Source organism: Ailuropoda melanoleuca, chromosome 9 (assembly GCF_002007445.2).
Source record: "Ailuropoda melanoleuca isolate Jingjing chromosome 9, ASM200744v2, whole genome shotgun sequence".
NCBI lineage: Eukaryota > Metazoa > Chordata > Mammalia > Carnivora > Ursidae > Ailuropoda > Ailuropoda melanoleuca.
The window spans coordinates 41,270,823-41,293,434 of record NC_048226.1 but is presented as its reverse complement, the minus strand read 5'-3'; the positions used below and the strand labels follow the sequence as shown (position 1 = coordinate 41,293,434).

At 38.6% G+C, this 22,612-nt stretch overlaps 1 protein-coding gene across 2 annotated transcripts in view; it reads right to left on the bottom strand.

Annotated features, from left to right (window-relative positions):
- Window positions 1-22,612, bottom strand: part of PREX2 (phosphatidylinositol-3,4,5-trisphosphate dependent Rac exchange factor 2) — a 299,061-nt gene that overhangs the window by 113,808 nt on the left and 162,641 nt on the right. For both annotated transcript variants that reach the window (XM_034668152.1, XM_002925213.4), the window contains 6 exons: window positions 21,772-21,889; window positions 19,601-19,785; window positions 17,578-17,739; window positions 8,739-8,958; window positions 7,979-8,186; window positions 932-1,111 (listed from right to left, as the gene is read on the bottom strand). In XM_034668152.1, coding sequence (XP_034524043.1) covers window positions 932-1,111; window positions 7,979-8,186; window positions 8,739-8,958; window positions 17,578-17,739; window positions 19,601-19,785; window positions 21,772-21,889 — 1,073 coding nt within the window. The remainder of the gene's footprint in view (window positions 1-931; window positions 1,112-7,978; window positions 8,187-8,738; window positions 8,959-17,577; window positions 17,740-19,600; window positions 19,786-21,771; window positions 21,890-22,612) is intronic.

Genomic DNA, 22,612 nt, shown 5'->3' with positions numbered 1-22,612 from the left:
AATATGCCCATAGGGAAACCCTTGGAGGGGAAAGGGCATGAAGACACAGGGAGAAGATGGCCATCTACAACCAAGGTGAGAGGCCTAGACCTGATCCTTCCTCCACACTTCAGGAAAAAACAGCCCTGCTGACACCTTGATCATGGACTTCTGGCCCCAGAACTGTCAGATAATAAATAAATAAATGTCTGCTGTTTAAGCCACCCAGTCCTTAGTACTTTGTTACAGCAGTCCTACCAAGATTGTAGAGAAAGTGTGCAAGAGAGGGACACCTGGGTGGCTCAGTCGGTTAAGCATCTACTTTCAGCTCAGGTCATGATAACAGGGCCCTGGGATCAAGCCCCACGTGAGGTTCCCTGCTCAGTGAGGAGTCTGCTTCTCCCTCTTCCTCTGGCCCTCCCCTCCTCGCTCTCCCTCAAATGAATAAAAAAAAAAATCTTTAGAAAGTGTGCAAAAGAAGAAAAAAAAAGACACAAAGCTGGTCATGGAGATGAGCAGGAAAAATTAGTCCAATTTGCTTAGAACACAGAACATAAGAAAAAAAAGGCAGAGAAACAACCCAACAGTCTATTCACCACCCAACAGTCTAATAATCAGAAATAGATAAACGAAAAAAATGTTAATATAGGCTCAATTTGCTTATTTGCTATACATGTTACACAATCTGGAACAGAATAAATCCCCAAATTAGGTCCACAGAACTGGAGGAAAAAAATGCTTTTTCCAAATTACTCAGATTATGAAAAAAGAATAATTTGAAAGACTCTGCAGGATCACTATGCTTTGTCTGGGGTTGGTAATAGCTAGCAGTTATGTTGTAAGGGTAATAAACAAAAATGATCATCAAAAATTTTTTTCAAGACCTCTATGGAAAATATGGAAACACATTTGACTGTGTTGATGAGACGAGTTTAAGGAATTAATGCATTACCTGTAAGAGTCTCTGTTGCTGATGGTGTCATGGCCTGAATCTTCCTGCTCGTCTCCCGTCATATTAAAACAGACTCGTTTGCTATTTCTTTCTCCCTTCTCATTGTCACTGTCTGGTGGTACTGTGCACTCTGACGTCTTACGTTCTAATTTAGGAGAATATGTTATGGAAGACAGAAGGCTGCAATGTGATATTAAAAAAAAATAAGTGCACGTTTTCAAACTGCCTGCCACAGATAACTACCTTACTTGTTGACTATGATTGACTTAGAAATATTTCTAGAGTGTTTCTGTTTCACATAAAAGTAATTTTTGATTGCATTAAAAAACGGTCATGTGAAGTTCACTTTTTGCTCTTAGGATAAGTAATAGAAACAGCACACAATTTAGACTAGAAATCAGTGTTCAAATCCCGGTTCCGCCACTTATTAGTTTTGTTATCACAGTAACACTATGATAATTCTCTTTGACATCTATGGTATGGGGATAAAAAGAATAACTAGCCCATATGATTCTGTGACAATGACATGAGAATATATTCCAGTACATAATTAATGGGTGTCACCTCTCTCCCCTAGCCATTATCTCTACCATCTAAAAATACCTGGAAAACTCTAAAGTACTACCCAAATATTAAAATAAACACGAAATGTGCTGAAATATCCTCACTGGCTTACCCTCAGATATTAAAATCTACCCATCTACCCCCGACTTGGGTTTCTCCCAAGCTGTCTCCATTTGACAGGAAGAATATCATGCGGTCAATCCATTCCCACTGCTCATGCAAGCAGGTGTTCTGGCTATCACGATCCTAAGACATTAAAGAGAGTCACACACAATGTGAGAATAGGAGGCAGCAGGGGCTACCCCCATACCATCCACAATCTAGTCACGGTGGCATGTTGCAAATCTGCCCACATGAAAAGCTCTTCCACTTGGCTCAAGGCTTAAACACAGCCTTCAGTTCTGAATTGGTGTCACATTTGAGGTGGACTTTGAGTAGCGTGGATTCCATCACTCCAACCTTGAATGCTTGGCTGTAAAAAGTTTGTTAGTACCAACTCATGCAAAGGTGGACTCAGTCTTTGCTATCAAACAAAATGCTGTAAAACTTGCAAAACGAATGAAACCATTACTTAACAAAGGGCCCTTGCATAGCTTCTCCACCAACGATCACCTTCTCATTTACCAAGTACTGGCGACATTCTGGTCTAGTCACAGCACATACGTACACATCGCCATGCTCATTTTTCCACGGCAGTGTCATGTTTATTTCAAGACTATGAGAATGTCTCATACCTCTTACGTCTAACCCATCATGTCAAACCTAATGCTGTGCACTGAGTAAATATTTGTTAAGAGATTTCACTAACCAGTTCATTAGACACATCTATTGTGCCAGGCATTGTTTTGGTGCTGTGAATACAGCAGTTTACACAACAAATGAAAGCCCCTGTCCTCTTGGAGCTTAGGTTCTACTGGGAGGAAACAAACAACAAACAAGTAAACTATATGGTATATTACATGGTGACAAATGTTAAGAAGGAAAATAAAGAAGGGAAGGGAGATGGAGCTGCGGCTTCAAATGGTGTTGTCAGGGAAGGTCTACTGGAATAATATTTTGGCATTTTATAGCTTTTAGATACCAGTGAAAATCAGGGGGCTGTGTTACAGTGCTCAAGGTCCTGTGAAGCTATAAACTATTTTAAGCAGTTTTTTTATTTGCACAGATACTTTTATGTCTTGGAAGACAGATGTGTATTTGTTTACTCCCTCTACCCAAAAGCTTAAAACATTAGATTAACTCCAATTACCCAAGCTCTATTCTGCACAGACAGATGAACTCTGAATACCAAAGAGGAAGGAGATGCAGGAGTTCTCACTTTGCAAGGAGTACTCTGTGCTTTATGTATCTTTTAAATTAGAAGTCATGGGGCTTAGCATACTCCTTTTTTTTCAAAGTCATATGAATTACATTCACATATTTGCTTTTCATTTTAAACAGCTGCAATCATGCTCGCACTGACCCTGTGGGAAGAAGTGTTAGGCTTCCAAATAAATGATAGAAAAGCAGTGTTTTGACACCATGTTTTTGCTAAAATTTCTAGATTCTTAAAAGTAATAAGAATGCAGAAGTTTAGCTATTTCTTGCACATACAGAAATAGTTTTAGTAATAAGAATGCAGAAGTTTAGCTATTTCTTGCACATACAGAAATAGTTTTCCTTCAGTTTTGCTCATATACAATACTAAGCTACCTACTATAGGTCCGTTAATTTTCAATTAAAATCCTAAGCGGCCCAATCTCCTTCTCACACCTTTGATACTATATACAAAATAAAGATTTTTGTATATAGTAGCCTGCATCCACTTGTGCGTTTTTCTATTAAACTGAGACTTAAATATCATCGTCTTTATCATTTTCATCAGACCTAACATTTGTTGAGCTCTTATGCCAGTCACCATGCTAGGTACTTAATTCATTCAATCCTAAAACCTCCTAGGACGTAGGTATGACTATTATGGTGGTGAGGATCCTCATTTTCGAGACAGGGTGAGTGAGACACACTCTTATATACATATACTTGACAAATGATGCAGAACATTACCTCCCTGCATGTCATTTATACACTGGCGGGGGGGGAGGGAGGGAGTCCTTAGGGCTGTGTACCACATCCCAGTTCTCCTGGGCACATGACCGGGTGGCCTCCCCTGCCCCATGAGGATAGGAATGACCATGTAACTTGCTTTCACCAGTATGACATAAGTGAGGTGACCTGAGTCCCTTCTAGGTGCAAGCCTTTAAGCAAGTGTGCAGCCTACCTCATTCCCTCACCCTGATGGGACAACCAGAGACATTCCAGCTGATGGGGGCTCTGTCAGCCTGAATTCTGAGTGAGGTCAGCATGGAGCAGAAAGCCTATGATCCAGATGGGCATGGACAGCAAGCAAGAGAGAAAGCCTGTTGTTTAAAGTCTGTGAGGTTTTAGGGTTTTGTAAAACAAAAACCAGCTGTATAGAGAGTAGGGTACCTAGAAGGAAGACATGTGTGACCTAGAAGGATGACATATGTATCTACCTTATCCCAGGGAAGCAGGCACAGCCTCTCTACACATCAGCATTAGCCTGACACTTGAGTACGTAGAAGGCTAGCGTCAGAACTCGGGAGAAGCGCTGACCAGGCAAAGGTTTGTCATGTTCCAGGATCAGAAAAAGACTAGTGCAGCTGGAGCTCAGAGACATGAGTTTGGAGAGGATGACAGGGGCAGACTGAGTAGGGCTGCACAGGCCACAGTAATGTAGTTGGTATTATTTTAATGGCATTGCAATGCCATGAAATGGTTTTAAGCAGGGAACTAGCATGATTTACCTTTACAGATCCCTCTAGCATCTGCTGACTGTGGAATGCAATGGAGGGGCATAGCTGGAAACTCCTACAGTGGGCACAAGTGAGGGAACAATGATGACCCTGAGGTGATGGAGCGGATACATTCTGAGGTATACTTGACTGAACTGGATAAGGTACTGGTGGTGAAAGGGCAGGTAAGAGAAGGATCAAAGTAACACCCAGACTCTGCGTTGCAGAACCGAAGAGATGGGGAACACTTTCCTGAGAAGAGGGACGACCTTCACGGGGTAGGAGTCAAAGTAGCTCTCCATATGAGGGAATCTACAATTCAGTTTTGGAAACAAATTTAAGTTTGAGATTTAATGTGATATGTCCTTGTGCTTCATAAGCCACAGCACAGAGGGACTGTAGGAATGAAATCAAACCGTGTATATACTAATAAAACTGCGCCTGGCATATAAGTCCCTATCCCTATGACACACGTTAGTGCTTATGCAGCTGGGCCCTCTTTTCATACCAGCGAAATGTTTGGGAAAACCTCGAAGAGAATTCCACTGATAGCCCTACCATTCCCACCTGTAAGCCCAGCTCACCAAGTGTCACCCAGTGCGGTTTATTCATCACTCAGTTTGGGGCATCTGGCACCTGTAAAAGGCAGGTCTGAGATTCTCAGCTTTCCTGTCTCCACCAGCCCCCAGAACTCTTTATTCATCTCATCCCATCTTGTATTTTAAAGTCCTGTCAATGGTTTTGGATTGTCCACAAATTATTTTGCCCTTTACTTATGTCTAGTGCCTAAGTGTCATTACCCAGAAAATAGCCCATTAAAGGACAAAAATATTTAGCTTCAATGAGACAAGAATCACAGAATGTTGAATAAATTCGTAACATCGCCTGATTTCATGTTAATAGACAGCAAACGTGTCTCTAGTCTCATCTTTGGATCCGAAGGAAGTAGAAGCATTTAGTGGAATGTCTATGTGTCGAAGGAAATTTTATTTCTAGGAGAAGCGTTCCCAAGAGGCAGGGTAAGCAGACAAGCTCAGGACCAGGCCCTTCCCCAAGAATGAAGGATTTCTAGAAAGGCCAGCAGTTGCGATGCTGTGAGACAATTTCTCTTAAAACTTGGCAGAGCATCCGAGATCTGCTTCTCCACTCTGCAGAGGCATCTATGTCTGACCAAGAATAATTACTACATGGTGAGAAAATTGTTTGGTAACTAGCTTTTCAAATAATTTGTCAAGCTCGACTGCACTGCAGCATCGCTGAATGGGGCAACAGGGAATCCAGGCACTTGGACGACTGCACTGTTTTAAAGGGATTATATTGCACATTGAATTATGTAGAACATATTTATATTTAGAATTAAATTATATGGTGCACACAGAGAAGACCCAGGAAGCTTCTCAAATCACTTGCTCATTTCATGTCATTTTCCTAATAAACATGCACAGTAGGGGAAAGGCTTTTAGAATATCAGAGTGGGAAAATCTTAAGTAAAAATAGGTAATTATTTTAAGTAGTTTGGTTAATAAAAATAGCTTAATTCCTTTCTTCAACGAGTGCTTTAAATATAAAGCATTTTAACCCAAGTAAAGGGAGCCCTTTGGCCCTAACTGTTTTCTTGAAAATATATGTACACCAGCTAAACTTTAAAAAAAAAAAAAAAAAAAGATCAATAAATTAACAAAGACAGACAAAGTCTGGACAACTGCCAGGAAGTGCTGAGTAGTCAATGCATTAGAGGCCTGGTCTCCGGGCTAGTATCCGCTCAGGCACATCAATAATCCTGCCGTTGGCAAAGGACTCATCTGAAAAGCAGGAATAATAACTCTTGGCCCAACTGGCAGTGTGGGATTGGTCCAGATGTTCTCCTAAAATTCCTCCGAGATGCATGATTGAGTGCCACTATTTATTGCCTTATTAATAAAGATTCTTACTCTGTGCACTTCCCAAATACTTTAGGGATAAAAAAAAAAAAACTGGTTTCTAAAATAGAACGTATCATATAATAAAATTCCATTTGTTAAATGAAACAAAATATAATGTCCTAAGATAATTAACTTATGTGTCAACAAGGTCATTCTCAAACAATACAAAGTATCATACAATTGCTAAAAATAGCCACCTGTTCTTTTAGCAAATGTGACTGGGGCAGTCACAATATATAATATACCGATGTAATAAACACTTTTTTAAAACTAGTGTATTAGACACAGGAAAACAGAATTTCAAGTCTAAATTAACTCATAAAAATGTCGGAAAAATTGGCATAGTAAACAGTAACTAAAGATAAGCTTAGAAATATGACGCATCTAATATGGTGATTTTGATCTCTAAATTTCAAAGATGGGTAAAATAAGAGGTCGTGTCAGGGCGCCTAAGTGGCTCAGTCAGTTAAGGGTCTGCCTTCAGCTCAGGTCATGATCTTAGAGTCCTGGGATTAAATCCCACATTGGGCTCCCTGCTGAGAGGGGAGCCTGCTGCTCCCTCTGCCCCTCTGCCCCTCTGCCCCACTTGTGCTTGTGGTCTCCCTCTCTCTCAAATAAAGAAGATAAAAAAATAAACAAGAAAACATTTTAAAAAGAGAGATCATGTCAATTAAGATTTTATTACTAAAATGTCCAATTACCAAAAAGGCTTAGAATAAGTTTTAAATATTTTATGTCAAAACTGGATTATCCAGGGAAGTATGGGATGATGTGTGTGTGGGAACTAAACAATACACACATCCGACAGCAATCTAAATGTGTAATTTCATAAAGAGAGCACGATAGAAAGAGGATAATGATGTCTATGCTATTTCTGGATTCTACCAACTTTAACCCCTTGAGAGATGAGCAAACATAATATTAGACACTGTGCTATTTTTTATACTAATTTTTTTAACTTTCACCACAAACTTATAATTTGTTACTATTCTTCACCCTGTTTAATATGTGAGAGACCACGCTACCCCAAAGCCCGTGTTCTTGGGACTCCACAGAGTTGCCTTGACTGGCTGTGACACATAATCCCACACCATGACATGGCAAATCATCCCACGGCGTTGAGGCAATTGTCCAACCATCAAATTTTTAAATAAGAATCAGAGTCGACCTGTTTGGAAAAGTTTTAATTAACTTCCTCCTCTTCTCCGTTCTTGATAAAAATTTCCAAATGACTGTTACAGCTATTTGCGTTATTGCTTAATCAACCATTAATTGAATCCGAAGGGAAAAAAAGGGGGGGTCATTCGTTGGTCATTGGTCCTAGTGATACATAATTTTGCATTTACTCATTTAACAAGTATGTTAAAGATTTGCTATATTTTATATTTTTCATACACATCTATTGAGTGCATAGACATCAAATACTGTGTTCTGCTCTATAAAGGATACCAGGAAATCTGTATACCTCTTTGGTACTCTTTCAATCATATTTTTCAGTTTAATATTTTCACATTGAGACTTAGTGTTTTCTATAAGACAGAATTTTGTCACTCTCTTCCCTGGTATTAAATGCTTCCTTAAAATATCTATGTATAAATTTGCCATGTTATGTCACTGTTAAGTTGTTGGAATGAAGGGGATCTATATGACTCACACACACAAAATCTTACATTTCTAAAAACAAAAAAGAATGATGGATGTTCAAAAGTCACATTTTCTATGGCTATTTTATTAGGCACATTTTCAAGTAAGGTAAATAAAGTACTTACTCGTCAATTTGACAAACACACATCTCCACCTCCTTCAGAGCAGTCTGAAGTTTGCCCAACAGTTTCTGATAAATATCCTGAGTTTCCAGGTCTTCTTCTTTTAACAAGTACCGAAGCCCACGCCCATCGTGCTGTCCCAGAGACAGACCTGAAGGGGCTGCCATGGTTGTGATTGTGTGCTGCACGTACACCATCGGGCTCAGCTTCCCTGAGGAGGTAAAAATCATTCCAGAATAATATTTATGACCTTTAACTTACAGTAATGATCCAGTGCAATTCATTCTAGGCAGCCAGGCTTACATAAAATAAAATGCCAATCCAATGCTGAATTTAATTCAGGAATTAAAGCTTATGAGAGTTGTGAATAAAATGCTCTTGAATCCCCTGCAACCCCGTGACGGTGTAGAATGGCACCCAGCGCCCCTGAAGCTGCTCCCCCTGTTTTTTTCTCATAGTTATAGGGCCATTTCAGACCAGTGGTTTTCACAGCAGGGTAAGCTGTGCCCGTCCTACATGTAAGGAAGGTAAGAAAAATTGTTCTTCTTAGAGAAAAAAAATAAATAGAAATGCGTAACTCTCATTTTTATTTTATAAACATATATGTATAATTATCCAAATGATTATAGAGAGGAATCCTGTCTTTACAAAATTTGGACTTGTTTACACACCAGGAATCTATCCTATTTCAGGGATGCTGGAATAGTTAACAATGACCTAAACTACTTTTCGTGCTTTGAGAAAGGTTCAAAAGCTAACATACCTTGTTCAGACTTATTTTCTTTATCATGAGAATTATGCTTCCTACTATCCAGCTGAACACCAAATGCGCTCCCCAGGGAGGTTGATGTTTTGGGGTAGGAAACTTCCATTATGTTGACATGGCAGTTGGTAGGGCAGAAATCACTGCTGTGTAATGGGGAGATTTTCGATTTGGCCTGTTTAAAGGTGGGCCAGGCTCTGTTCTTCAGTACACGTGAAAACTGTAAATTAAAGAAGAAATAAAGAGCAATTGAACACACAGTGTTCATCACTCCCACCATCCATAACAAAATGTTGAAAAATTAAGTCATGTCAACCGAAACAAGTGAAATAAATTATAAGTTGTTGGAAATTAAATCATTATTTTAAAACCCACACAGTCTTAATAAACAGAAGCAGTATAGGCAGCAAATACATAGGATTCTTTTGAAACTCTGATTACAAGTTAGATCTTTTGCTAAAAGACATAAGTTTAAGTGACCAATACCACTTACTAGGACTCAAATCCACATACTGTTAGCACACTAAAAGAGTGGCAGTAATTTAGAGAATTCCTAGTCTATGTCCTCACTTTAGTAATAAAGAAACTGTGACCTGAAGACTTATCTGAGAAAGACCGAGAATTTAAGGCCAGATGCAAGCTTGCAGTCAGAAGATCTTTTCCATTGTAGTTTCGGGACAAAAATCTCAGGTAAGGCCCCATGGCACACACAAAAGCACAGAAACTAATTTTATTGTGGCACAGCACTGACCATAATAGGCAGGTATGCTTCTTTTGCCTTCTTTCATTTTATTTTATTTAGTTTTAAAAGATTTTTATTTATTTATTTGAGAGAGAGTGCGAGGGAGAGCATGAAGGTGGGGTGCATAGGGAGAGAGAGAAGCAGACTCCCCGCTGAGCAGGGAGTCCAACTTGGGGCTGGATCCCAGGACCTTGTATGACCTAAGGTGAAGGCAGATGCTTAACTGACTGAGCCGCCCAGATGCCCTGCCTTCTTTCACTTTCACTTTTTACCTATTTATTCAAACATATAAAGAGAAGCATCTATTCCAGACTCTGCGCTCAAAGCCGGAAATACAGCCCTTCCCCTCATAGAGTCCATGGTCTAGGAGAGGACACAGGTAAAAACAGTATGAGATTCTTATATATAACAATTATACTATCACAAGTACATGTAACATATGTATATAAATATATGAACAACCATGTGCATATATAACAATTATATAATAAAGATAATAGCCAGATAATTAGAAATTCGGTAAGTGCTAAGGAGGAAGTGAACAGAGTGATGGCATGAGGTGTTACTAGAGTGAACGGGTAGATAAGGGAGAAGATTCCCTTTCCAGCACGACCAGTTTCCCATAGCTTTCCAACACGTACCTCAATACAAACGCCTGTGAATATAGTATGGTCCCTCTCCCCATACACTCAGAAGTGGTGTGTAACCATGCTTAAATGTGCTTGAACTCTTTAAAAGAGTGTCAGAGAGGAAACTTCCTTGCTAAAGGTGTCTCTTGCAGAAGAAAGAGGCTTATGAAAGCAGTGCTGTCTTCCATCCTAGGCTGTCCCTAGAAAAGGGGGAGGTGAAGGAGGGACCCCATAGTCATGGGTCCTGGAAATGTGCTGAATTTTGAAGATCAAAAGTGTACTCCTAGGGGTGCCTAGGTAGCTCAGTTGGTTAAGCGTCTGCTTTCTGCTCAGGTTGTGATCCCCAGGTTCTGGGATCGGGCACCAAGCTGGTCTCCCTGCTCAGCGGGGAGTTGGCTTCTTCCTCTGCCCCCCTCCCCTGCTTGTGCTCCCTCTCTCTATCTCAAATAAATGAGTAAAATCCTAAAAAAATAATGTACTTCTAGACAGCATGCCCTTATATGTAATTGTGCCATCTTTCTGTAACGCAAACCTAAAATGAGACAGGGACAGCTCTTGTATCGGCTGTAATGCGTGCATGAGAACGTGCTCTGGTCGGGCCATCCAGTACTACATCACCCTGCTGGCATGAACCTGGCATCTTAGAAACATCAAAGAGAACACGGAGTTCATTCATCTGCTTTGGAGAAGCTCACAAGGTTAAGACCAAAAAAAAGCTCTTTTCCATCAATGAAAATTGCAATTTTGTGATAAAGAAATGTCCAGGGTGTGGGGGAAGGTGAGCTGGGACACACAATGCTATAAACCTATTTCAGATAGCGCAGCCCAAACTTACTCCACCTTTAATCATCCATCCAACAATTACAAATTGAGAGCTTTCTAAACCGAGCACTGTTCTAGGCATGTTGGGAAACATCAGTGAATGAAACAGATTTCTGCCTTCTAGGAGGTTACATTCTAGTGGGGGGGGGGCAACAATAAACATAAGTCAATTATGTCATGCTAGAAGATGATTGGTGCAGTTGAAAACAACATGGAGCAGGGAGAGAGGGCTAGGAGTTTCAGAGGTGAGGTGAAGAATGCATTGCTAATTGCAATCTTCACTGAGAAGCTGGCATTGAAGCAAAATCTTGAAGGGAGAGTTGGGAATGTGGGTACAGGAAGAGAAGCCTTCCCAGCAGAGTGAACATTCAGTGCGAAAGCCCCAAGGATGGTATGTTTCAATGAACATCAAGAAGACCAGAGTGACCAGAGCAGAGAGTGAGGGGAAAGGGAGAGGAGACAGGGGAGGGGTAATTGTGGGTGGAAGGAAGGCACAGATCACCTAGGAGCTCAGAGGCCTTGGGAAGGATTTAGCTCTTCTGTGATTGGGATTCACCACCCCTCAGAACAAACCACCAGTGGGCAAGGGAGAAAGCAAAAAGACCACTTGTAGGAGAGACGACGTTGGCTCACCCTAGGCCGTCAGTAATCGAAGCTGTGAGAAAAGGCTACATGTGGTGAAGGTAGAGCCCAGAGAATGCTAGGTGACAGACAGGAGTAAAGAATGCGCACAAGGTTTCTAGACTGAGCAATGCAGAGGATGGGTCTCATTCCGAGGTGGAGAAAACAGCGGATAGGACAAACTGTGGAGGAGTGGGGTCAGGAGTCTATTCTTGCTATGCCAATTCTGAGCTATCTATTAGACCCAAATGGAGAGGTCAGCTGGGCCAGGAGATTGAATGTGATCACCAGGGGATGGAGAGTGGAGGGAGAAAGGGGGAGGGAACAAATGCTGGGCTCTACCCCATGAAGAGGTCAGAGAAAAAAGAAGGAAAAAGCACAGGACACTCACTCTAACCGAGCCACCCAGGAAAGACAAAACCAGGCATAAGTAGAAAACGGCTCAAGAGAGATACAAGGTCGACTGCACAGATGCCACTAAAACGAGGAATATGATGATGACAGAACACAGGTCATCGATGACCTTAAAAAGAGCCATTCCAGTTACAAGGTGGGAACTTGAGCCCATCTTGAGTGTGTTAAGAATGAAAGGTACATGCAATAGCAGGTCTAGACAGCAAGTATGGGGATCTCTTTTCAGGACAGAGTTCAAGAAATGAAACAATAGGTAGAGAAAAGTATGGGGGTCAAGGGAAACACTGATTTTTTAATCTAGGTGATATTAAAGCATATTTGTATATTGACATGAATAAGTAATTCTAAGAAACGGAGCTGCAGGTTTCTATTGCACTGGCAGTTAATTCATGAATTATTAACCATGACAACACATTAATATCCAGTTATATAGTCACTTGACTAAAAATAAAAAATAATACAAAGGTAAGCTACTATTTTGCAGATAGTCTCCCACTTCCACTAAGTGTAAAACCCCACTGGCATGGAGTTATAAAAATCCTGTACTGAGAGAAGGGGACATGGAGAAAATTTTACCCCCGATTTTCCTGATCCACAGATTAATTTGAGGATTGTGTGGTATTAATAACTAAAGGTACTTGGAATATTTCAAGTAAGACTGTCGATTCCCACATGTAGTATTTTTGTGTAAACAGTAAGTATCTCTTGAAAGCTCATTAAATATTTATATGGAGGAAGTATCCCTAATACACAAAATAAGCCCAATTCTCCAACAGAGAATGAATCTAGAATTAAAAAGCGTTTTAAGGACAATTCAGAGTAAGAATGTTTCTCCAAACAGCACATAGTTTTACGTCTGGATCACCCACACATCCTGCCCCGAGAAGATTAAATACCTGCTTAGGATTCATTCAGGTCTCCCATATAAGGTCTGAACTTCTTTCATACAGGTGCTAAAAAATATCTGTGGCCTGTACAGCTGGCCAGAAAATCAATTATGATTGCAGCAGCCTGGCTATAGAAAATGCAGAAATCAACTTGTTTCTATTTTTACAACCTAAAACTTTTAGAGTCAAAATAAAGGAAACCAGCCTCTTTGAGATTTTAGTTTCTATGGATACATTTTATTTTACAGAAAGAGGGGTGTTTGAAGCCTTCATCTGGAAGGAAAAAATATGTTACTAATAATAGTTTAAAAGTCAATTTGTAGAAATTAAAAATATATATTCACAAATGCTATAGTTTCTGTGGACATGCATTTGATGCAGAAATGGAGCTCACCTTACATAACCTAGTAAGGCCATGATTGTCTTCTCTATTTGAATTTTGTTCAAATAAAAAATATCCCTGAAATATTTTCCTGCTAACCTCGTTTCTCTATCTAGTGAGAAAGATAGTCAATTATTCTAAGTATGTGTACGGTCATGACATAGGGGATGCTGAAAAGGATACATTTCAAAGTGCTTAACTCCTAGTTGACTACAAGATTCTCATTATTTCTAAAATTAAAAACAAAAAATAAGTGAGACGGCATGCCATAGGACTGATACGTAGTCTGCTACTTCCCAGCTAAGTGACCTTAAGCAAATTCTTAACCTCCCTGAGAAAGAAGCAGATGGTAGGAGTATTCAGGACATATGGCTGTTTCGAGGCTCAAACAAGAACGTACATACAAGAGCTTTCCACATTCAGTGATACTATTTTTATCATCTAAAATCACTGACCATTAGCCTGTCCATCTCTGCTAGAAAAGCTTTCTAGGCTCTTAGTTACTTCCGAGAAAATGGAAGATACTTTTTACTCACCAGGATGGTGTTTTTGAGAATCCCCAACATTTGGGGGAAAACCCTGTCCCTTCTGCTTCTAATCCTACCCCCAACATACACTCTCCAGTTGGTCACAGACCATATTTTTGTTAAAAACCAAGGTATAACACCGTCTTCATCCAACATAACCAATCCGTCACAGAGCTGTATGCATTCTACCTCCTACACACTGCTTAAAATTGGTTCTTTTCTCTCCATCCCCCAATGCTTCTCCATGACACCAAGTCACCACCGACTTGCACTTTTTACAAACAAATCTGATTATTATGCCACTCTAAAATATCACTAGAAAAATCAGATTTTAGCAGTTTTCTTTTTAATGGTATCCAACTCGACTCCTCCTTTCTAGTCTAGGCAATATGCCAATTCTTCATCAATAAAATCAGTCTCGTTTCTGCGTCTTTGCCTTCACCTATGAGATCTCTCTTTACTCGGGTGTCACCTCTACTTCTCTTCTCTTTGACATATCTTTCCAATTTACACCAGCTAGCAGTTGCTGCCTATTCCATCCACAATGATTTCTCCTTTACTGACATGCCATTGCCCTTGTAGTCAGACCCATGCTGTTCAGCTGTGTAGTGGAATTTCGCTGTGGAATTTGAACAATACATATGCTGTGCAGCATAGTGTCAAATGCAGGTAAGCAAACAAAAGCCTGATTTACAATAGAAGGGAACAAGGTTCAAATTCCACAGCTGTGCCCTGCTGCGTGCCTTTGGGCAAGTTACTTGACCACTCTGAGCTTCAATCACTTCATCAATGAAATAGATGATGTCTCATGTCACTGTGTTAAGATTATACAACATATGAAAACTGTAAAATATCTATGCAATGCCTAACACTGTAGGAGACTGCTATATACTGGTATGTGCAACATAACTCCAGGGAGAAGCATCATCTGGAGCCGGGAATGGGGTGCCAGCACATTCAATCTGTCATGGTGGCACCTCCCAGCAGGTTAAGTAGTCAGTATTATTATTACTTCATGTATTGTGACCTTTCTTATGATGCAGATCATAAGTGTGGGAGGGCAGCCATCCTCAAGTAATTATTGACAACATAATAGGTATGCATTTAGTAAATATTTCCCTATTTTTCCCACCCCATCCTGCAACAAACTTGCTTCCGTGAAGTTGAGTTACTGACCCGTGCCGTTGGCTTTCATTAAAGAGTGTATTAAAAATGTCTGCCACATAAAACAAATTGCTATCTCTTTTTCAGGGACATGTTTACGGGCACTGCCCTGACATTTCCTGGTGTCGCCTCTTTGAAATTCAGTGTGAGAGATTTCTTTTGGAACTCAGACTAAGAAAAGCCTTGCTTCTCTTAAGAAACATGTATAAATCACAGGGATGCTGATAAATATGTAATAGACTGTGTTTCTTTTTTTATCTTGGTTATCAGGAAACTGAAGGTCAAATATAATATTCCACTTTAGCAACTAACTAGAGTCTTAGGACTTGCTGACCTTATCATCCTTTCCCCCTGGTGGTCTATACCACCGCTGTAATATAAATTTACCTATAAATGCAATGTTAATTTTCCACTACTATCCTTTCTCTTTTTCTTCCTTTTATTAATAAAACTCTTTGAGTTTTAGTTGGCCACATGGATAGCCAGTTTGAAGCAACATTTCTCAGCCTGCTTTCACTAAATGACTAATCAGTTGTGAACAGGAGCGCTGCGTACAACTTCCAGGTCATGCCCTTGACGGGAAACTCTTTACTCTCTACTTTTCTCTTCTGAGGAACTATAACTTAGACATGTTGCTGATGAGTCAGTTTTGACCTTGTGGAAAGGGCAATGTCTTAGGAGAGACAGCAAAAATAGAGAAGGGCCTCTAAAATATCATCAAGCCCCACCCCACTTTTGGGCAACTCCCATCTGGTTGAACTTTCATTTGAGTGAAAAATAAGCTTTCAGTTTTAAGTCTGTGTTATCTTGGTCCTTCTTACAGCAGCTGAATCAATACCCTACGTAATATGTCCTCATCCTAATGTTTTGTTTTTACTTGTATAGTTTACTTTTGTTCATATATATTTCTTTAAGCTATCTCTACTGCTTTTGTTGTTTGTATGAATGGAAAAAGAAAGAGAAATGACCCCCACACACTGACAAGTATGACAACTAGAATCTGCCCGAACTCCTATCATACTTCATACAAATCCATTTCTGAAGTAGAATGATTCTCTTTTCAAAGTGTGCTCAAAGGGGAATACTAATTTGCATTTGTTTAGACCTTTTAAATTTTACTTCAAAGCACTGTCCTATCTTACATAGAAGGGGGAAGTAAAAAGAGAATCTTCTGTCCTTCAGCTTCAACAAAGCATATTCATGGCATCTTTCCCAAACTCCAATAGGTGACCTGACCTCAGCAAAGACGGAAAGAGGATTAACAGATGTGACAGTTAAGCAGTGATCTTGAGTATCATTTTTCTTCATATGAATGGACTTATAAAAAATTAAAATAGCAATACATATTCAACTTCACAAGCTAAACATTTTAGGAAGTCTTAAAGAAAAACATAGTGATCCTTCTTCCCCTCGTCTGCATTCTACCTGAGGTAACCAATGTTGAAGTATTCATTCTTGCATTTCCCTATTCTCCTACAGCCATATCTGAACACATATGGGCTTATCTTTTACTTAATATACAGGAGCATAAAACATACACACTTAACTCACATTCATATAAATTGAGATAAATCATATTGCCTAGTATGGCTGTACCAAGTTTTAAACAACCAAACTCATTTTGAGGGAAATAATTTAATTAGCTAGTTTCCTATTGGTATAAATAGAAAAAAAATAAATTTACTAAAGGATATATTTTGGAAATCGATTTCTACTAATTCTACCTTTAAATTATATCTTCAAATCCATCTAATTTTCTCTATCTCCCCCATCTTCACCATAGGCCAAGCTATCATCGCTGACTAGGACTATTGCAACAATTCCTCCTCATCGCTATGTCTCCATTCTTGCTCCTTGCAATCCATTCCTATAAAGGAGTCAGCACCATCTTTTAAAAACCTAAATCAGATGAAGTCATTCTTTTGTTTAAAAGCTTCCAATTGCTTCTTGTTGATGTGAGAAGAAAATCCAAACTCCTCCCAAATTTCCAAAAGGTAAAAAGCTTCCACAGCTCTTCACACAGGTCCATGCCTAAGCCTCCAACCTTATGACTAGCCACATCCCACCCCACAACTCTGGCTTTTTTTTGCTTTGGGGCCTCTGTAAAAATTTATTTACTTCTTTGCTGCTTCCCCCACTCAAATAAGTATCTCGGGGAGGAAAGATCTTCTCTCCTTTGCTGCCATATTCCTAGCATCAAGAACTGCATTTGGCATATAAAATGTGCTCAAAAAATACGTCAAATAAATGTACTAATCAATCAATTTCAAACAGACTGTGTTCCATTCACTTTCTGATTGAGAGTTCTATTCCCTCTGTTGAGAGAAAAGGAAAAGTACTATTGACTCATGAATTAGGTGGCCTGGATTTACATCCCAAATCTGTCTTTTGCCTGTAAGTAATTTAATTCTTTAGACCTCAGTTGTTATATGTGGAAAGTGTGGAATAATGACCTAGCTTTCAGATTTATAAAGGTCAAATACGGTTAATGGATGTAAAGGCACTTAAAAAACTCGAAAATGTTATATAAATGTTATTATGTCAATAAATGGTACATAAATAAGTAATGAAAATATCAAGAATTGAATTATATTGGACATTTAAATAATTTAAATAATAATTACATGCAGAACTATACATCAAGCTTTTACCTTTTTATAACTGGATATTCTCTGACATATGTGCTCAATTTTTTCACTGCAAATGGCACTGAATTTACTCTGAAGGTCAGTAGGAATCACTTCATTTAAAGAGTTAAGGCTCGTGCAATTTTGTACAAAATGATCATCACTTTTAGCCAGGGCTTCAAGAATCTGTAGTAACAGAGAGAGAGAGAGAGAGAACAAGAAAAGAAAACCTTCAAAATTAGCCAAATAAAATTTTCACAATTCTAGAACACAGGGTGACTCTACCCAGCACACTTCCCTGAGCTGCTTGGGATTTCTAAGTTCAGTAAAACCCTTGCAGTGAAGTGACAGACTTGTGTGTTTGGCCTCTCATGTTCTGCCTTCTGCCAGCTATAAAAGGTTGCCTGAGGGAAGTGAGTGGACTTCAAAGACTCCCTGCTGGATAAATCCCTATGCTCTGATGTGGTAACACATTGCCTATATTTTAGTCAGAGTCACTCAGAACATTTTTTTTTCTCAATTTGGTGGTAGAACAACAAAAACTAAGGAAAACTGACAGAATGGCATCCTTACTTTCTACTCAGAGGCCAGTACAGAGAATGCATATAACAAAGGTCTGCTGATGAAATGAATAAATAAGTTCTCTTGCTAAAGTAAGATCAACGATAGTTACAGTGTCTGAGCTCCATCTGATAAAAGCATCAGATAAAAGCATCCATATGATGTGTTCAATTAATAAGTCCTTTTGGCTATTTGAATCCATTGTAAGACAGCACTTTGTGTGTGTGTGTGTGTGTATACACACTGTTGATCACTGAGAATTTCCAATGAATTGAATTAATTATGTGTCATACTGATGATTGAAGATTGCAAGGATTGATTACACCCTTATCTGACATTTTTATAATATGGGATGAGGGATACATGTATAGATGCCATGTTTATTTGAGCTCCCTCACCATCTCTACTTCTCTGTCTTACAGAATATAAAGTGTGAGTTTTTGTTTAATGGCTACTCTGGATAGGAGAGCTCACTTCATCATTAGCCATGTGATCTTGGTTAAATTTCTTAATGTCTTTGAATTTCTTTTCTTCATGTGTAAAATGGAAATATTTACAATACTTAGACAGTTTGTATTTATAAGTATATAAGAATATAAAACAAAAACATAAAATAATTTTTGAAATAGTGCATTTGGGTTTCTATAGTATTTTCTCCAACTAAAATTTAAAAAAAATACAGGCTATAAGTGCTAAATCTATCTCAACCACTCATATAAGAAACAAGGGTTAACATGAAAAAATAAAAGTGGTGAAGCTATATGTCATATTTCTTACTTGTAATACCTGAATCCTCATAGGGTGATAGCAAAGTAGATGAAATAACAAAGCTTAGACCTGGGGAGGGTCCAACAGGAGTTTTGATTTACCTAGTGGAAGGATCATGAAAAGCAAGCACAGGGTCACCTCTCACTTACTACATTTTATCCATTTGGATGAAAACTCCCTTCTTCCTTCTCTATCTTGGTTTAGACTAATGACTAAGGGTGATATCCTTCCCAACTAAGAATTACATAAATGTCTGAGGGCCTATTCATAAATGGATCTCTAAGCTTTGTGAAATTTTATGAAATAAACATGAGACTTGCAGAATTTGAAGTTTCTTATAATACATTTCATGACTTCAAATACTTTTCAGAGGATTATCTACATTTAAAAAAGCACCACCTGTCATGAAAACCATCTGAAAGGTATTCATGATACTGCATCAACAGATGTAGCAAACTTAACTAAATGCAGAGAAGCCTTTGCCAAATCAACTAACATTTGCCTGGGCAAGAGTCCCATCTAACTTTACTCTGTACTCCAAAAGAGATCAATAAAAAGGAAGGTTGTACGCACACCGAGTAATGGGGGGAAAAAAAGAAGAGAAAGTTGAATGAGCTGACAGCTGAAGTGTATACAGCTATTCAAAGTGGAGTTGGGGGGAGGGCATCAGTGACTTTATTTAGAACAAAATCCCTTATTTCCCCGGGATCACTCATACCTTGGCAGTGAGACTGAAGAAACCTTTGGGCTCGATCATCTTCTCCACCACGTTGCACTTTATCCCAGCTGTGCTGTCATACTCATACACGACACCATATTCCAGGTGCACGTTATCTACTGTCAGACTCACGTGCTCTTTCTTCCCATCGATGATGGCCATGGTGTTAAACTTGTCAATTACCTCTGGAACAAAGACAGATTTAATTCAGCAAATTCAGGAAGGGTTTGATAGTCTCTTCAAAGAATTTGAGTCTCTCCGAATAATTTTTAAAGATTTCTTTAAAGGATGGCTAAATCTGATGTTCTCGTTAACATTTTTAAAAACAAGAACACCTAAAAAAACATGTTCAAGTGATCCAAATCTCACCACTCTAACATGACTAGTCTTTGCACATCCATTTTGATCTAAGGACCATATGTATGTCTATTTATACCATTATAAACATTATACATACAATTTTATATTTTTTTTATTAGAAGCATGCATGACTTGAAGTCAGGACTCCTAAAACTGCCTCAAACATCAAATGAATATTTGTTCAAAGCAGAAAAAACATATAAAGCCATTCTGAAGAAGCAGAAAGGAGATGCAATAATTATTTTCTCCGCAGACAGAATGCATGAATTTTCCCAAACAGCATCTTCTGCAGATAGCGCATTGAGAAAATCTGTCATTGTTTGCTATAATAACATTTTCATCTAGACTGTCTTCCTATCGGTTTTTGGCCTACAATCAGTCAGCTGGCATAAAAACACCTAAAATCTCAAGCAGAAAACAACTGAGAAACCTAACAGTTAATATTAAATTAGCAAAAGTAGAGTATTAGTTAATTAAAAACGATTAAGTCCTAGAATGGCAGAAACAGTAAATGTAAAATAGGCAAAAGCAGAATAATGGTTTATCTTAAAATAATTGAGTCCCAGAATAGCTAGGAATAAATTATCAGAGCATCTCATTTCACTGTAGCATTAATGACAATAAACAAAAAAAGCTAACTCTAAATGAGGAATAAAGGCATCAAGGTAAGGTCCTGAGAATTGTCCTAGTTTAAATAATTAAGAAAGGTGATATGTCATAACAACCTTGGTGTTCCTGTGTGGTCGAAATATTTCTAATATGGTCTATGAGCTTAGTGGCTCCTACCCAGTGGCCTTCTGGGAGCAGAGGGAAGACAGCTTTTGCTGAATGTCCCCACTTATGATCAGTGTGTACAGGGGATTATGTAACTGTGCTGGTCTGGGGGAAACTACTAGTACAATAAAAATATCCAGAGTTATCCAATAATAATACAAATGGAAAGATACCAGAAAAAAGTTAAGAGAGGGTTCAAGAACTTCTGTGAAAAAGTGTTGAAACAATAATTCAAGGTATTTGTCAAATGCAAACAAAAGTTAATTGCCTTCGTCCCTTTACCCTTGGTGAAGAAGCCACTGAATACAGCAATCTGCTGGTTGCCTCACTAAGGAAACGGAAATGATATGAGTCCTTATCAAAAGCACTCTTTCTCTCATTTTTACATTATTAGTTTGTCTCTTTCATTACAATTAATGTTAGAATACAGTAAAGGTTACTTGAATCAAGGAAGTATTTTCAAAGGGACTACAGACTTTCTAAACTTGGCCTTCAAATGTTAGTGCACAAACAGATCAGATCTTGTTAAAATGGAGACCCTGTTTCAACAGGTCTGGGGTGGGGCTGAGATTCTGCTGCTCTCCAGGTGATACTGCAGCTGCTGGGCTGTGAACCACATTGTATTAGGAAGTCTACACAACATTTAAACTCAAAACAAGGAAACACATTATAACTTGGGTTTGAACCCACATTCTACCATTTACTGACTTGGGCAAATCCCTTAAGCTAATAAGCCTTAATTTCTTCTTTCATAAAATAAGGATGATGACAAAAACACTATTGAGGGATTTCCTTTTTGATGACTTTATGAGATAACCCATGTAAAACACTTAAAGTGCCTAACAAAGCGTAGTAGCTATGACATGTTAGTGACTAGCTATTACTCCTTACATACTTGACATAACGTCTATTTGGTGGTAATGATTGAAGAAAGTGGTTTGAGCACACAAGATTTTCAATAATTGGGACTAGGCACAGGCACACTGAAAAAGAATACTACAATAATAAGCAAATGAGGAGAAAAAGAAGGAACCCACCTTCTACTTTGCAGTCAAAAGCATCCCCAACTTCATCTCCGGGGGGTTTGGAGTTAGACTTTTGAAGGTCTTCTTGAGCGCTCTCAATGCTATTATAAACCCACTGTATGGAATCTTGCTGGAATGAGGAGAGGGAAAGAAACCTCAGAGGTATTAATGCTTCTAAAAAGGCATATCCATTTCACAAACCTGCTTTAGGAGAGTTGACAATCTTATTTATTCTTCTAGTTTATTTAAAGATAATACAATTTGAGAGAGAAAGAAAATCAACATCAGAAACTAATAAAAAGTCAATGGCAATTATATTATTTAGCAAATTGACTTTTTTTAAGCTTGAAATTTTATCTTCCAAAGATGTTTTTAAATAGGCTGTATTTCCCAAGTGTCTTACTTAAATGCCTCAAGTATATAGGCTGTATTTCCCAAGTGTCTTACTTAAATGCCTCAAGTATATCTTAAATTATAAATTACATTTTTAAATAAATAAATGCCAGAAGGACAGTTTTCTGAAGAATCAGTCATCTATCACTATACAAATCACTTAAATGCTCTCCTGACACATATATTTAATACAATTAATGCTTTTTTGAATCAAACCAAAACAAAAATTTGAAGAACATCTTTCATTTCATTGGGTTCCCAAGTGATGTAACTATTTTTTAATCCTTCCATATCATAAATCATCCTATATTTTAATTAAAATAGCAGTTGCAGGCTTATTTAGATAAATGAGAAAGAGGAAGTGGCCACCAAGTAAATGCTTTCAGGTCTGCATTCCTTACTTTAAAGTTTATACCTTTCCTAGGTCAGATGATAAACTGAATTGTACTACTAGAGTGTG